At 37.6% G+C, this 16,190-nt stretch overlaps 1 protein-coding gene across 4 annotated transcripts in view; it reads left to right on the top strand.

The window, feature by feature from the left end:
• Window positions 1-16,190, top strand: part of vps13b (vacuolar protein sorting 13 homolog B) — a 318,767-nt gene that overhangs the window by 43,893 nt on the left and 258,684 nt on the right. For all 4 annotated transcript variants that reach the window (XR_002874967.2, XM_023964361.2, XM_023964362.2 and 1 more), the window contains exons 12-16: window positions 1,410-1,497; window positions 3,135-3,320; window positions 4,067-4,233; window positions 5,498-5,692; window positions 9,311-9,435. Coding sequence is in view for 3 of the 4 variants with exons in the window: in XM_023964361.2 (XP_023820129.1) it covers window positions 1,410-1,497; window positions 3,135-3,320; window positions 4,067-4,233; window positions 5,498-5,692; window positions 9,311-9,435 (761 nt within the window). In the remaining variant the exon portion in view is untranslated. The remainder of the gene's footprint in view (window positions 1-1,409; window positions 1,498-3,134; window positions 3,321-4,066; window positions 4,234-5,497; window positions 5,693-9,310; window positions 9,436-16,190) is intronic.

The following is a 16,190-nucleotide window of genomic DNA, read 5'->3' as shown; positions in this document are numbered from 1 at the left end:
TATGTTTGACCTGGAAAGGCAAAGCTTTTTTGTTGTTATCATACCCGGTTTAACTTCTTTATGTTTGTGTATTTTTGCAGTGGTTCTGCTGTCTGAAGCCTTGGTTTCTGATTATTCTGGGCTTCATTCATCAGTGCTCACAGCTGAAGTGTTGACTCTACTTACAAATGTTCATTACCGTCAATAAAGCACTTGTTTGAATATCCATCCATCCTTCTTCTGCTCTGGTCATGCTTGAAAGTTTAACACTCTGAGGTTTTAGCGTTGATTCATTAGTGGTTTTGAAAGCAGTCTGGCTTTGATCCAAAAGCATGCCATGGCCATTAGACATGCCCTTATAAATATTACTCATTAACCTGTCTCTCTGATAAGGCTCTCCTTAGGCCTTTGTCCAGAGAAATTTTCTGTCAGCGGGGGTGCTGACTATGTTGGATGCTTTTATTTTTAATTTTTTGTCTTTTAAGTCTTTTTTATTTTTTTTGCAATTAAGCATTTTATTTTTTATGTTTGTACACGTTGGTTTAGTAGCAAAGTCAAACTCAGACTTGTTACAATTTTTGAGCAAATGATGTTTCCAGTTTAATTTTTATCAAGTATTACCTTTTTAAAAGGCTTTAATTCCTAACTTGATGAAGTTGATTTAAATCTTCAAGGACATGATGGGATTTGTTGTTCTTGCTGTTGCAGTTATGTTTTCCTCTGTTGTGACTCTCATTAAGTGAAAAAACATACATGCAGATTTCTACCTCCCTTTTAGCCTTAGGAAGCTGTTTTATGCAAACTCTCCTTGATTAATGTGTGCTATAAAAGGTTTTTTTATTGGTCAAAAATGAAATCAATACCTTACCCCATGAGTATAGCTATAGAATAGAATGTAGTGTTTGCAAAACAAAAATGCTTGATAAAAATATTCTTCAAATCTGGAATTCTAAGATAGAGCCATCATGAAAATTAGACTAAAATCCAAGGATCAGAAAGAGAGTGTTTTCATGGAAAATATAGAAATTTCATTGAGATCCATCTACAGTTTATCTGACTGATAATTTATCACAAATTTAGGGTTCATATTTAGGAAACAATTGGTGTATTTCTAAAGCATACATAAATGTCCACTAATAAAATTCAGCTTTTTTTTTGCTCCTAATAATTGCCAACTCAAAATAGTTCTATATTTTATTACACTGAGTGGGAACTTTTTATTGTTCTCCTTTTATTTAAGTTGGAAGTGTTTAAAATTCTATCAATGATATGAGTAGCAAGGTAAACAAGCATATTCAACGCTGTAGTTTAGTTATCTCTGATTTGACCCTCACTCTATCTGCCTTGGCCCCAGTCATTGCCACTCAAAGGCTATCAGCTTGTTTGCACCCTTACTGCCATATTTGCCGAGCTCCACTTTTGTTTGACAGGAGACCTACACAGAGATAGCTGGCATGCAGCGCTTCGGGGCTTTTTACATGGATTATCTCTACACAATGGAGAACAGCGGTGGCAAAGGTATTGTTGAATTCATTCCTCCTCAGAGCTTGTTTGGTCACCCTGCAACCTCATCTCTCTTTTTCTCCCTGCCTGTCATGTTCACTCTTCCTCTCTCTGCCCTGTTCCTCTCCTCTTCGTGTCTGTCTTTTCCATTCTTCCTCCCTTTTCTCCTCCCTGTCAAACAAGCCCACTCCAGCCTCGAAGAAAGAGCCGGCCTTGTTTCGTTCATGGCCACCTGGTCGTTGACCCTCTCTGTCCTCGCTCTCACCCTAAACTTACCTGTGGGGCAACTGTCAAAAGTGTTTAGGCTGCACTGACACATATTTGAGTTTCTCTTCCCCGTTGCCTGTTGAAACACTGTTTCCCCTCCCTCTCTTTACCTGTAAGCTCTTGAGAAAGTGAGTAGGCTTTTCTTACCTAATTAGATGTCAGTCTCCTTGGCAGAAGCCTAAAGACAGTCAGGGTTTCTCATTCCTTCAGGATTTGTATCAACTTCAGAATGATCAGAAGCTTCTGTTGAAAGATGACACTGTATTTCAGTCAAAACATTTTATTTATTTTTATTTTTTTATGATGGATGGTGACATCAATCAGTAAAACTATAATAATTCCACCAAACTAAAGAGGCAGTGAATTACAAAACACATCCTAAATCATGCTTAGAACTTCAAAACTAACATCTAGATCACTTCGGTGTACAGATGAAACTTTGTATAGATAAACTTTGTTTCTCCGATTACTTAATGTATGAGTTTTTCTGCCGTCTTTTGAATCAGGCTGTTTTTTCTTCCTGCTGCTGTCAACTTCAGATGATTGTCTGAATAAAAGAAACCGTTGATATTGTCATCTGGAGTTGTCGGAGGGATTTCTGACCTGATCTTTGGATAAGTGTCACCTGCTTTTCCTGGGACGGCTGCTGCTGCTCCCTCACAACAAGAAGCAGACCCAGTGTCAGCCAAACTCATGAGTGGGTCCCTCTTTAGAATGACTTCAGATTAGACTAATATTGTAGATTTTAACAATGGCAAATGAAGATCCAGTCAAATCCCAGCTAAAATGAGCCTCTTCATCAGTCCAGCGGCCCTATAACTGCAGCCATCTGGTTGATATTAGCTGTAATCCACTGCAGCCACATCTCATTGGGGGGGAAGGGGACGTGTCAATGCCTGTTGCCCTTTATAAGTTTTCAACATTGACTGAAAGTTACACCCTCACACCAGCCCCTTAGAGCAAAAAAGGTAAAATTCATTGCATTTAATCTGAGCTCCAAGAATGTTTAGGGGTAGATTGTAATGGGAATAAAGCTAGTGGTGACCCTTTGTCCTCTTTCTCTTACTGCCATTCATCCACCCCCTTCTTTTATTTTTAATTTCTCTGTTTTTATTGCCGGGGAACTGGCTCTTTTAAGTGGACCTCTGGAACACGGGCCCAAGATGAATGAAGGGACAGCTGTGTGAGAGAACCGAACATTTGGAATATTCATCACTCAAGTTGTTCACAGCCCTGTGTGGTGTTCCCTGCTGCTGTGTTACACTACTGCTATTTCTGTGGTTCTTTTGTGGGGCTAAACTATATATAAAAAAAGGAATATTTTCTTTAAAGAAAAAGGTGTTTTGGTACGTAAACGTTCCTCTTTTGGATTCATCTCTTTGCAGGCTCACAGGAGTTCCTAGTGTCAGGCATGGAGGAGGCAGTGGCAGCGGTTGAAGAGACGTCCATCAAGAGGCTGGTGGTGGGACCGCTCAACATTAGGCTTCACAGCAGCGCCATTCACCGCATTCTCAAAATGATTACCTGTGCCATGGACCACGAATATGTGTCCTACTGCAGACCCCAGCCAGGTCAGTGATTTGATAAACTTCTTTCAGATGTGCAGAAATCGTCTTAAAGGCTGCGGGGTCTGTTAGGTCTTTTGCACCTTTAAATAAAACACTTGGGGCAGAAAGTAAAATATGACTGAGTTGCCCAGTAAAATAAGGATTCTTTAATGACTAACAGCAGGTGTTTAAACTTTTCTCCACCATTCAGACATTTACATCAACTTTCTAAATTAACAGTAATGCAAAAAAGGGTTTAAAAGGTTTTGATATGCAATTGAATCTTTTGTTTCTTCTTGTTACTATAAGTCTTTTTTATAACTACTAAAACTAGTGTTTACAGTAATTTTACACTCTGCTACATGTCACCGTAGTTATCCGAACATGCAAAATCCCATCTTTGTACATTTTCACATTTCCAAGGTAGTCTTTAGAATCAATGCAAACATTTGGAGGAAAAAATGTTCTAAATCTGCATCTTGATGTTGGAAAGAACCTCAAAGACTTTGATGTTCCTCGCCTCCTTCACTTTTCAGTTGTCCTGCCTCCTCAAGATGACATTGTGAAGAGCAAAGGTTTAGAACTGTGCACATTATGTTTGGACTAGACATGAATGTCTGTTTACTTGGTAGAGCCTTACTTGACTGCATTTTAAAAAAAATTAGTATTGTTTAACCTTTTGTTAGCAATCTTTTAGAAATGTCCAAAATGGAAATTATAACTTTGATGTTTTAGTAACAAATATGCTTTGTCTTGGCTGCCTTTCTTAGAAACCGTGAAGGAAAGCACTGGTCCAGCTACTCCAGAGGAGATCTTAGACTTGGAGGAGTTTATCCCCACCAGACTCACTTGTCTCACTTTGCTTCAAGTGTCGGTCACCGTCTCCATGGCAGAGTTCAACCTCCTCCACACACTGCCAGTCATCATGGGTCATAAAGTAGGACTTGCTGCTCTTATTTTCCTTTAATTCACATCATTATCCCTGATATCTTTACTTTCTGAATATGTTTTTGAAAACCTTTTAGAGCTTTGTCTCCATATTAGCAGTTCACGGTCTTTTTTTAAAATCACGTCTGAATTGAGAATCCAAACGTTTACATCTCTTTTGTATTTTCACCAGGAGGATAATGGTGATTCTGTAATCTAAAAGCTAAACAATATATATTAGTGTACTAAATTGTCCACCTATGTCTATTTGCTTTATAATTAATGAGATGGACCACAAAAGGAGTGGATTTACTGAAGCTGTTCTGGTGGAGAGGTGGTGGTGGTGGGGGGGCACATCTGTGGGATAAATGAAGGATCAGCATTTTCCATTTAAATGATTCTGACTTGAGATGCTTAATTTTATCATAGCTATTAAAAAAAAAGTTTATGGAGAGAATTCAAGAAAGAAACTAATAGAAAAACATTTTAAATTCACCTTTAGGAAGTTGTTCAGAGAGATGCTTTGGTTTCAGACTTGCATGCATCGGAAGAAGGCTTGAATCTGTGCTGACAGCTGAGCAAAACAGGTGTTCCTTCCAGGGCTTGGTTGAAAAACCAGATTCATCGAATCCATTGATCAATTTTGCTTTCGAACAATTGGTTGTGTTTTTAATGGCAAATTTTTCTTCCTATTTTTCATAATGTTTTTTAAATTCCACGTGTTTAGTTTTCACATAAAACTATTTTTTAACAACATAAAAGATTTTGTAATTAATATTTGAAACACGGGTGGGATTATATAGGTTTACTTCCTCCCACTCCCTTTTAAGATACCTATTGATCTTCTTGTTACAATCTTAATAGTTCATAGTTTTATTGTGTCATGTTCTTTATACAAAAGAGCAAATGTGTTTATGTTTCAGAGTATTAATTGAATTAATTACTTGGAGGACGTATGAGAATTTTCCAATCAGTTTTATGACTAATTATCCTATGTTTGCTATATCTTTGTTTGGATATAAACCTCTGTTGGTTGTCTTGTTTATGCATTATTCTTGCTTTGATTGCTTGAAATAAACCGATTCCAATTCCAATTTCAAAAATAGATTTTGTAACCATATATATTTGTCGGTACATCACCCAACGTAATGGGTTATTAGGGTCAATCTAAACTGTGGATAACCATGCCAACCTGCATGTATGCAGGCACACAAAGTATATTAATCTGTTTGTTTTTTTAAACCCGTTTTGTACTTTCTTTTTCACTTCTCCAGCCTGCAACGGGACCAGTCTCTGTGCCCGTGTTTCACCCAACGCGCCCGCTACCTTCTGTGCAGTTCCAGGTAGAAAGGGTGAATGTCGAACACTCTGTGCCAATGTACGCTCCAAAGCTGGTCTCCGCCGTCAGCAGTCTCAGTCAGCCCCCTGACAACCTGCTACATCACTGCTATGCACATCTCTACCTCAAGGTAAGTGCACTGAGTCTACAACAACAGTTTTAATGAACAGAGTTCTTTAAAGTTTTAGCTTTTTGTTGGTTGAAAGTATCTGGTTTGTAACTTACAGTTTGTAATCAATGTTGCTATGAAGGTTTTTATCCACCACAAGCTATGTTGTACTCAACAGTGAAGTTATTGACTTCGTGATCACGTCTTTTGTGATTGTTTTCTTTCCTATTTTTATTTGTTTAATCTAAACTACAAAACCAAACCAAACCAAATAAAGTGCATTTAAATCTAGTACACATTTTTTCATGAAAGCTATTTGAGTCTTTTTCCAAATTGACAGATAAATCTACATCTTCTAAGTTTTATTTGCCCTGGTTTGCTTTGGCTGATGGATTACTACACTGTTTAACAATGCCCTAAAATAACCCCAATGACCCCTTTTAAAGACCTTAATGACCCCTCATCAACTGGTCATAAAATACCAAGAAGCTCTAAACTCGCTGAAGACCACCAGCCCATCTCTGAACTATATCAGAGTTATTATCTACCAAGTGAAGGGGGAGTAGGAAGCTGACATTATTGTCTTCCTACAGACACCAGATTATGTTACTCTGGATAACATGTTTGTAAGAAATGGACTTTATTTATTTTTATTTTTTTAACCCTTGTGCTATCCTAGGCACTTTAACATTGGGAGTTGGGTCATCTAGACCCACTAGACAGTGCTCTGAACCTTTTTTCTTCAATGATTTGTGATCTTCACTGGTGTCCATGGATTACATGAAATCTTTCCACCTTTATCCACCTTTGTCATGGTAGGGAGAACACGTCAATGTAAGGGAGGGGTCATCTGGACCCATAGGATAGCACAAGGGTTAATTAGGATCACTTAAAATCTTGTCTGTCTTTAATGAACATTTATACCAACTAAATGCTAAATAAATAATGCTAAATTAAATAGGAACCAAAAAGTTATTTTAATTTGAAATAACTAATTTTATTATTGCATATTCATAGTTGTGAAGTAACATTTTAAAATTTAAGTGATTAGTGTCTGAAGTATAACTTGACCTATTAAGATTTTACTCAAAGTCCATGATCTCTTTTTTGAAGATAAGTGATTACACAGCTAAAACGTGGTTACATTTTATTTCTTAAGAACACCTGAGAATCAGTCTTTCCTGGTAAACTCTTTGGGCTTCTAAAGGATGTTTACTAGATGTCAAGCTGGTAGTCCTTATCACAGGTTCACTTCAGGGTTAACAGTCAACTGGTCAGCTGCTCAGGATTGTTTTAACCAATCAGCATCTGTTTCTATCAAGGTTCAAATTCTGCCTCTGTTTCGGCCTCGGGACCTTGGAGGTCACTTTGGCTGCAATGCCACCAGTTCAGGAAGTGATGGTGAAAGGTTCTAAACCCCGTCTAATCTTAATCTGTGCTTTGTTGACATTGGCCATCAGAGCTTTGGTGTTTGTCTCATAGAATCTTGCTATCTCTTGTCCCAAGATTGTTATTGAGATTTGTTCAAAGGAATTTTAAATTCTTTAAAAAGAAAAGACAAAAAAGCATGGACATAACTGCATTTTTTTTTTAAACTTTGTTTTTATTGAACGTTTTCAGTTGTCAACATTTACATACACGGGTCAGCAACCACAACAAACAACAGAACAGACACAACACACTGCAATTGGGCTGTTTTTCTTCTTCTTATTATTACATTTTTTTTTTTCATACACGAAATCCTCTGAACTTTTTATTGGTTTTCCATATATTTGTACCATTTTTGCCATTTTTTTTTGAAAATGTCTAACTTCAATTTGAATAGAAATGTCAATTTTTTCAGTGAGTAAATGGTCCATATGATCTTCAACCAGTCATCTTTTCCAGGGTCTCCACCTTGTGCCATTTTTTTTATCATTTTCTTGCTTGCCAAGAGTGAAATCCTTACTAGGTAAACATCTTCATTCAGTACAGAGTCTTCAATAGTACCCAGATACAGAGTTGTAAACTCGTTTGGCAGGTGATATCCAATAACATTTCTCATGACAGTTGTTACATCATTCCAAAAAGATAGTAATTTAGGACATGACCAGAAAATATGAGCATGATTCCCTTCTTGACTCCCACATTGTCTCCAGCAAGCCTGTAGATTTTTTAGTTGTTTGCTTTTGATTTGGGGCGTTATAAAATACCGTGTAAGATTCTTCCATGCAAATTCCTTCCATATTTGAGAGCTGGTAGAAGAGCACTGTGTGAGACACATTTTAAACCAGTCTTCTTCTGTAATCTTTTGATTAAACTCAGATTCCCATTTACTTTTAATGTAAAATGATGAACTTTTCCTGTTTTCAGTAAAAGAACGGTAAAAAGATGAAATAACCCTTGTTTTACTGTTTTTTATAAGCGTCTAATATTACTTTAGTTATACTGTATCTTTTTTAGGTTCTAGGTTAGGTTTAATTTCCCTTGTATAAAAGTCCTGAATTTGTAGATATCTAAGCAAATCTTGATTTCCCAATCCAAATTTATTTTTTAATTTAAGATTTCCGTCTTTTGTAATAGAGTACCATGCAGACCTAACTGCATTTTAACAGGATAATACAACTTTGACTATGTAGAATTTTCTACACAAAAACAATTTAAAGTGCTTTACAGAGATTCTTCAAACATTAGTTTGATTAAAAAAAAAAAGCTTCTAAAAAATCGAAGACCTGAAAAACCAGCAATTCAAGTTCAAATGATGCAGCAAAAATGGTTTTATATTAACTTATGACACGCAATGTCATTTTTTTCATGGAGCTTTATCTCAACCTTGTTTCTTTAGCATCTGACATTTGACTTTGCTTTTGTCGTTGATAACTGGTTTAACAGTCTTGTATGTTTTGCTTTCTCTGTACCTTGAGCTGCTTCTGAAAATAAAGGTAAACATGTTAGAAAAGTAATCTCAGACTTTTAAAATCTTTACTTAATTCTCTAATTTTCTTTAATGCGTTTGATAATTTATCAAATCAAACTTTATTTATAAAGCACTTTTCATATAAAAGCATAACACAAAGTGCTTATCAACCAAAAGATTCCATCATTGATTCAACACAAACAGGACTGAAAAGGGGAAACATTACGTTTAGCTAACTAATACAATTTACATTTTCTTAAAATAATTTTTAGCAGATTTAGATAAGCAGTATCTTATCAGAATAATAGTGATTGCATTTTGAAATGTGTTTTGTAATCTATCCTTATATATTTTGCACTCATAAAATGTAACTATGTGCTATGTGCTCATTTTGAATGTATGCTCAGACTAAGAGAGTTGAGCTGTTTATCAGAGTCCTCTTGCTGCAGCTTCTCACAGCAGAATATTTAATTTCATAGAAAAAAATCAGTTACATCTTTTATTAATCATTTAACTGTATAAATGGCAAAACCCTTTATGATTGCGTTGTTTTGTGACAGTCTCTTAATTCATTTTCTGTTGAAATGACTAATAATTTAGTTAAATAAATTCTTCCATATTTAAAATATTTTATAGAAACAGCAGGAAGAGTTAAAATTGATGCTCTTTTATTACTATATCTAATTTTCTGCCTGCCACCATGGTGGTCTTGCTTCTGATATATTCTTTGTCTATTTTTGAAGGTGTTTGGATTCCAGGCTGGCTTGACACTCAGAGACGTTACAGGGGACTTTCGGCCTCTAATCCCAATCATCCCCTCCTTCAGTACTGCACTCTATGGAAAACTGATTCAGTTGCCTGCCTTGTGGTGAGTTGAATTGTCTAGTGTCTAAAATATGAGAATGCTCGGAAAGTAGGAAAGCAGCATATGTTGTATTTTTGGACTATGAAAGGGATTTGGGATACTTTCATGGAAGGTTTGTTTGGCCTGGACCAATTTGTTCACTTGAATAATCTGCTTTGTTTGGGCAGGTGGGAAGACTTATCTGATCTCTGGTGTGGGTCAAATGAGCCTACTGGCTCACCTGAAAGCTCGATTTGCTTACAAGTGAACCCTAGTGTGGTTTACTACAGTGTGAATGCAACAGGCTCTGTAGCCAATAAATTATATGGACTGAAAAAATTGCCTGTAGCTGAAATCTGAAGAGTTGCAGCGGCAAAAAATGTCTTGCTGGTAATATGTAGTTTAGTAAGGACATAAATGTGCTTCTACTATGCTGAGGACTAGAAACGGGGCCTTCTCCTTTGAGGATTTTTTCTTCCTGGTCAGCCGTTGCTTTGGAAAATACTTCCCCCAAATGAGCAGCTGTTGTAACTGCTTGGCCTTTAGAAGAGCTTTAGCTTACTTAAGAGTGCAGTGTGAAAGCAGCTCTGCCCAAATGAAAGGGAACCCTTTTTTGGTCCAAAGGAACAGTCCAGACTATCCTGATATGAAATGTATTTTCTTGTTTAAAAATATGAAATGGCACATTTTTCAGCTGTCAGTACTTCATAAACAGTAATTGGGCTGAAATTCCCCACTTGGAACACAGAAAAAAGACCTAAAACACAGTTCTGTTGGATGTGATTAAATAATTGTTGGTTGTTGTGGTGTTTAGGTGTTGTTTATGAATTTTCTTTTTTTTTTATTTACACACATTCCAGCAGTTCACTTACTTCAGTAATTGTATGGATTAGCCGTGATGTTCACGCTCACAAACCTGCCCTGTGCCTGCTCTCTCACACCTCGCTGTCGAAGTGCCTGTTAAAGGAGGAAAGCTGTTCTGGAGCTCCACTTTGGGAAGCTCTTTCTTCCCATTAGTTTAGATGGTTTTGACTTTTCTTGACCTCCACAAAGGTTTTCCTTCAGACCCAGGAAAGAATCCACTGTCTTTTGCTTGCTGCTAATAAAAAAAAAAAAAAAAAAAAAAAAAAAGTTTATTTAATTTCCCCCCATGCACTTTCAGACCACTTACTGTCCTTGGTGTCCACCTTTCCTCACACGGTCAATTAACATGTAAAATGTTCTTAACAATCACTAGATGTTTATCATGTCTGCTCCCATGCCCCATTCTTTTCTTTGTATTGGAGCGATCCTTTGAAACATTGCAACCTTTCAAGGCCCTAGTTAATCACACTTGGTGTGAAAATGTGGAAAGATCTTGCGGTGAGAGACTACTATTTGTCAGAATATTTGCTCAATTCCCTCTATTTATTTTCCTTTTAGTTCCTAGAGTAAAAACGGTCACTTCTTTTAGTCGATTAAAGATGATGGACGCTGCCTTCACAGGCCACTTCAATAAAACATTTACCATAGTTTGGCCTTTTTTCAAGAGAGTTCACATCTTTAGCTTCAGTTTTACTGAAGAAATATGTCTTTTTACTTGGTGGGCTGGTAAAATCTTTGACATTTGAAATTGTTCTTGGTTGTGCAGCAAGCTTAGAAAAACACCTCTTGTCTTGTCATGGTTTACACCATGGAGGCTGGTTTCAATTTATTTTTTGGGAAAATGTCAAAGTGATCAAGGGTTGTCATAATTTGATGATTTATGATTGATATTCAGTTATTTTTTTTACATAGAAGTATTCGACTTATTCACCAGCGTGTTGCCAAATCTTTCGATATTTTTTCGTTCCTTTCCACTTCATCTGATTTTCCTCGCCAGTTCTGAAGTCTCTCTTGATGTTTCCGACACTTGAACTTTAAAGCGGTTGCCCGTTTTTCTTTCTGTCAATCTCTTTGCTGTAGATAATAGCAGAGCCAGATTGTGGTGCTGTGTTAAGACCTCTGTCAGCTCAAAATTGACGTGACTCATATTTGACCCTCTTCTGTCAAAACTGGAAGCTGCCTGAAACATCTTACTGACTGCTGTGTCCCTGCAGTCAATATCTAATGAACAGTCAAATGCTTTGTAATTCTAATGCTTGCTTTGAGAAGTTACTGTTGTTTGGTTACCATGGAGCTAATATTTTCTGAAATGCAGTTTCGCTGTGTTCAAATTCTCAGCGTTTACTGCAAACTCTGACCACATGACTTCTCAGGTGCCTCACCTGCTCTCAGTGCTGAAACTGTTATTCTACATAAAAACCAACGTTGGCTTCACTCCCCTCTCTTCCACTATAGTAGAAAAATACAAATAAAGCAGTTGCAGTGAAAGGACATTAAAAGTGCCACCTGCATTGATTCCCCCCAAAAACCTAAACTCCACACTCACTTACATAGACACATGTGCACACACACCTGTGCCGAAACCATATAATATTCCTGGTGCTGGGCCACCTGACAGCAGTAACATATGGAAGCAGGCCATAGCCCACCAACTAACCAAGACACCAGGAGCAGCTTGGTGTGGTTTGTCGCATTGCAGGTCATAACTCAGGCCTGTGCCAGCTTTTATGTGGCATTTTTAGCAGCCCCTATTAGTTGCACAGCTATTTCTTGGGGGATAATTTCTTCAAGCATGTGGAATTACAGGTGTATGTTATACAGCCTTGGAAAACGGACTTTCAGTTTGAAAGGAAGAAAGGAAAAGTATGTTGGTTTTCCCTTGATAACTCATTATTGGTCTAAGTTGTTGCGTTGTCGCAGGTTCGTCCAGTTTTAGTACTACCTGTTAGATTTCATTTTATGTGAAATTTAGAAGTCCTTGACTGTGTCTGGACCCCTAGTCTAGACTTAGTATTAGCTCATATTGTGATTTATGGAGTCTGCTTGAGGAATCTGAGGCATGAGGCTTCTGGTGTGATTGTAATGCCTCATTACTCCTGTTCATAGTTAGTTATAGAAAGCAGCTTCTGGTATATGTCTTAAAGTGCAGCCAAGAAGAAAATCCATCAAAAAACTTTATGAATTCACTGAATAGCATTCATGGGGACAGTGTGTGAGCCACATTTATTTACCACTCAACATGTTTGTTACAAAGAAATGGTGGCTGTTGAGGAAGAAATGTTCAACATTGATTTAAGTTTGAAATAATGTAAAAATATGTGTCAACCTGTTATTTTAGTAATTTCAGCCCTGAACCAAACCTTTGAAGCGATAATAGATCAACCTCACTTATGATGTTATGATGCTGTTAAGCTCCCTGCTTGATGACATCATGGTAGGCCGTTATGGACCAACCCGGATAATTAAATAACTAAACCAGATACATAGCTTTGAATTGTAGTTAGAAATTAATATTTTATAAAGGTTTCCAATTCAGTACATGGTCACTCAGCCTTTCCCTGCTGCAAAAAGTAGCAAGGGGATGTTTTTTAGACAAAAAAATCTCATTTAAGTTGAGTGAATGTGGCCAGAAACAGGGTGTCATACATTAGCAGGTGTGTATAAAAACCCAGAATATGATGGCAAATGATGTAATTTTGTTGCGTAGCTGGGCTATTGAAGTAAAGGATTGCAAGCTGCAAGGTAAAATGTCACGTTTTGTGCTGTAGAGTCTATAAAATACAGTGGCCAAGTCTGTGGTGAGGTTTGTTTTTCCTCCCATTCTCTGCTGTCTGACAGTTTTATTTGATTTTATGGCTGACAGAGATAAATGGACATATTAAGGAAGGTTGTTTTAGGGAAATGGTTTGAGCAAATTAAACAATCGTACTCTTAGTGACTGACATTCATGGTCAAAAGGATCTATGTGTCTGTTTTTTTACATTTAGCGTTGGAGAATTCGTAATCGTGCTACCGTGTAAAGTTTTACAGTACACAAACTTTAGCTTAAATAAACACGGATTTCAAATCCAGCCCAGATATGTATTTTATATATGCTGTAATGCTTTCAAGAGGCCGTAGTCATACAATCCAAGAACATCTATTTAATTTTAACTTGACCGTAAAATGTTTTTGGATGTAAAGATGAGAGCCAAGACGTAGATTTAGGAGCAGCTGGAGATGTTTTCACTTGACGGGAAGACTATTAATGCCTGAATTAGTCATCTGAGGAGCTGAGGCTTGAGGGAGGGGAAAACAGTGGGAATTGGGGAAGGATAGATGGATTATCAACTCTGAGTGGATTATCATATCCTGTGGTGTGCATTTAAGTTCTGTCCTCTGTTTTTTCTCAAATATATATTTTTTTGTCTCTCAGAAACGTACATCTGCAACTTAAATGCAGAAACATTAGTATATAGCTGAAAAAAGTGGTGTTTTGGTTTTCTACAAACATACTTGGTTAGAGAAAAATGAATGTGTCTGTCTTCTGAGAAAATTGGTGAAGGTTCAATTCCCTAACAAAAAAACGGAAGAAAAAAAATGAATGAACAGCTGGTGCTTCGGTTGACTCCTTACAGCTTTCACTGTAAACCGATGTGCACAATTGTAAATGACCATCTTTGCAGACTTAGTGCAATATTATATTTGAGTTCTGTTGAAAGATTTAAATTACCCTTGTAAACCAAAAAAGAGCTGCTGTTTTACAGAGACGGCAAGCTACACACACACAAACACACACGCACACGCACTCACACCTCCCTATTCTTTTGCTTTAACGCCTGATGAACCGCATCATTGCAATTTTCCGGCCTGGCAGTCTGCAGCTGTCTGCAGCACTTGATTAAAACATTTCTTTTAGTAATCCCTGTTTAACGAAGCAGCCTCCAGAGAGGGAATCTATGTGTGTGCGTTGTCTTATGTATCTGTGTGAGGTAGTTTGCACTCAAGTATGTGAATTTGAACCTATAGCACTGTAATCCAGATGTGAGAAAAGGGATCTTCCTCTTTGTGAGGGTAAGAGTGTGGAAGAGGAAGTGGAGTTTTTTTCTGTACCAATGCTCACAAAATGCACACATGGAGAACCTTTGACTCCAACAGCCGAAAAGGTTTCCTGAAGTGTGGCTGCAAATGTAATCTGTGGCGTATTTTTCTGCTCAACAGAGACTTGGTGTAGAATAGAGGTATGTAAACCTTGGGGTAATTGATTGCATCCCATTGGGTACTTCAGATTTTTTTTAAATATAACAAAAAAAATGTTTTTATGCATATGATATATAAATAGATAAATAAACAGAATAAATCAAAAAGACAATTCATATTTTAACTTTAGATCCCGAGACCCCAAAGTCTGTAGCATTACATGTTGCGCGTAACGCTAGTCCAACATTTCCCCATAAAAACAAGTCATTTATTATTGTCTTTATCTTTAGGAGTGTCTATTGAAATTTAAACAAAGTAACTAATTCTTGGCAAAAAGCTCTTTATTTCTATGTTTTATAAAAACTTAGAAACTACCTTCAAATTTATTTTTTGCCACAAATACTTTTTTGTAGGTTAGTTAGTAAGGTAAACGCGCAAAAAGGGAACAAAATCTGTGTTTTTTTGTAACAATACCATTTGGTATTAAACATATACTTTTGAGTGTTTCATTCATTAATCTTCTGTCACTTTTGGGGTCACGGGGTGCCAGAGCCAGAGCCTATCCCGGCCACTTGTGGGTGAAGGCAGTCTCGCAGGGCCACAAGTCACACACCCATTCACACTCATATTCACATCTAGGGACAACTTAGAGTAACCAGTTAACCTATGAGGCATGTTCTGGACAGTGGGAAGAAGCTGGAGTGGCTGGAAAACCCACACATGCACGGGGAGAACATGCAAACTGCACACAGAAAGGCCCCCGGGGCCGTCTTGCTGTGAGGCAAGAGCGCTTACCACTGCGCCACCGTGCAGGACTGAGTGTTTCTACTACCATATGAATGTTGCCACATTTGTAGAAACCATGAACCTGTGTGAAGAGCTAAATATGTGAGTTGTGCCCATTAGAGAACTGGTCTGAGTGACCCCTCCCGTCTGGAGTTTCAAACAGGAAGTACCCGCTGGTTCCAAGAAGCCAAAATTCCACAGATTTCTCTAGAGAAATAAACAGCTATTACTCAGTCATTCTATTGGTCAGAATAACCTTTTTTCCCTCTAACTTTGTTTAACACGTTCTTGCTAATCTTAATTTTAGAGCAAGTTATTCAAGTTATAAACTAACCAATAAAATGCCTCAATTAAAGCATGTGGCGCCCGCTGGCCCCCACCTTGAACAGTCAAAATGTTTGACAGATTCTCCTGAACCTGCTTACAGTGGAAGGGGTATTGACTTCCAACAAGCTCACTCCTGACAATAGTTGCTATAGAAACATGAATTCAGGCTGACTCAGACCAATCACAGCTTACTGACATCGTTTGGGTCCGAATGGCGATGTCCATGTTGTAGAAAAATGGCGTCTGAATTAATTTCATTTTGCTGAAGCCATAAAAAAGCCATTATAGGTGACAGTCCAGTTAGCTTATACAGTCAATGGTTGTGCTTATAAAAAAATGGCCAAATTTTCTCTGCCAAAAACGGGGAAGTTATTCTGCTATTTGCTTCTGTTTTGAGTTTGGTGGATTGGATGATAGAAGTCTTTGTTTAGAAGAACCAACCCCAGCCATAGCAGCCCTGCACCATCTCCTAATGCTGGTCACCGACCTGGTTCCACACTGCTGCAGTATAGCATCCCATTCTAGTATCTTCCACAATCACCCAACATGTTTATTTTGGTCACTTGGGCACAACTGGCACACTCATGCACATCAGTGCATGATTCATTGCCATTGACTGTAAA

Source organism: Oryzias latipes, chromosome 16 (assembly GCF_053564925.1).
Source record: "Oryzias latipes strain Hd-rR chromosome 16, Olatipes_Hd-rR_3.1".
NCBI lineage: Eukaryota > Metazoa > Chordata > Actinopteri > Beloniformes > Adrianichthyidae > Oryzias > Oryzias latipes.
The sequence above is the reverse complement of the archived record's forward strand: the minus strand, read 5'-3'. Positions and strand labels throughout refer to the sequence as shown.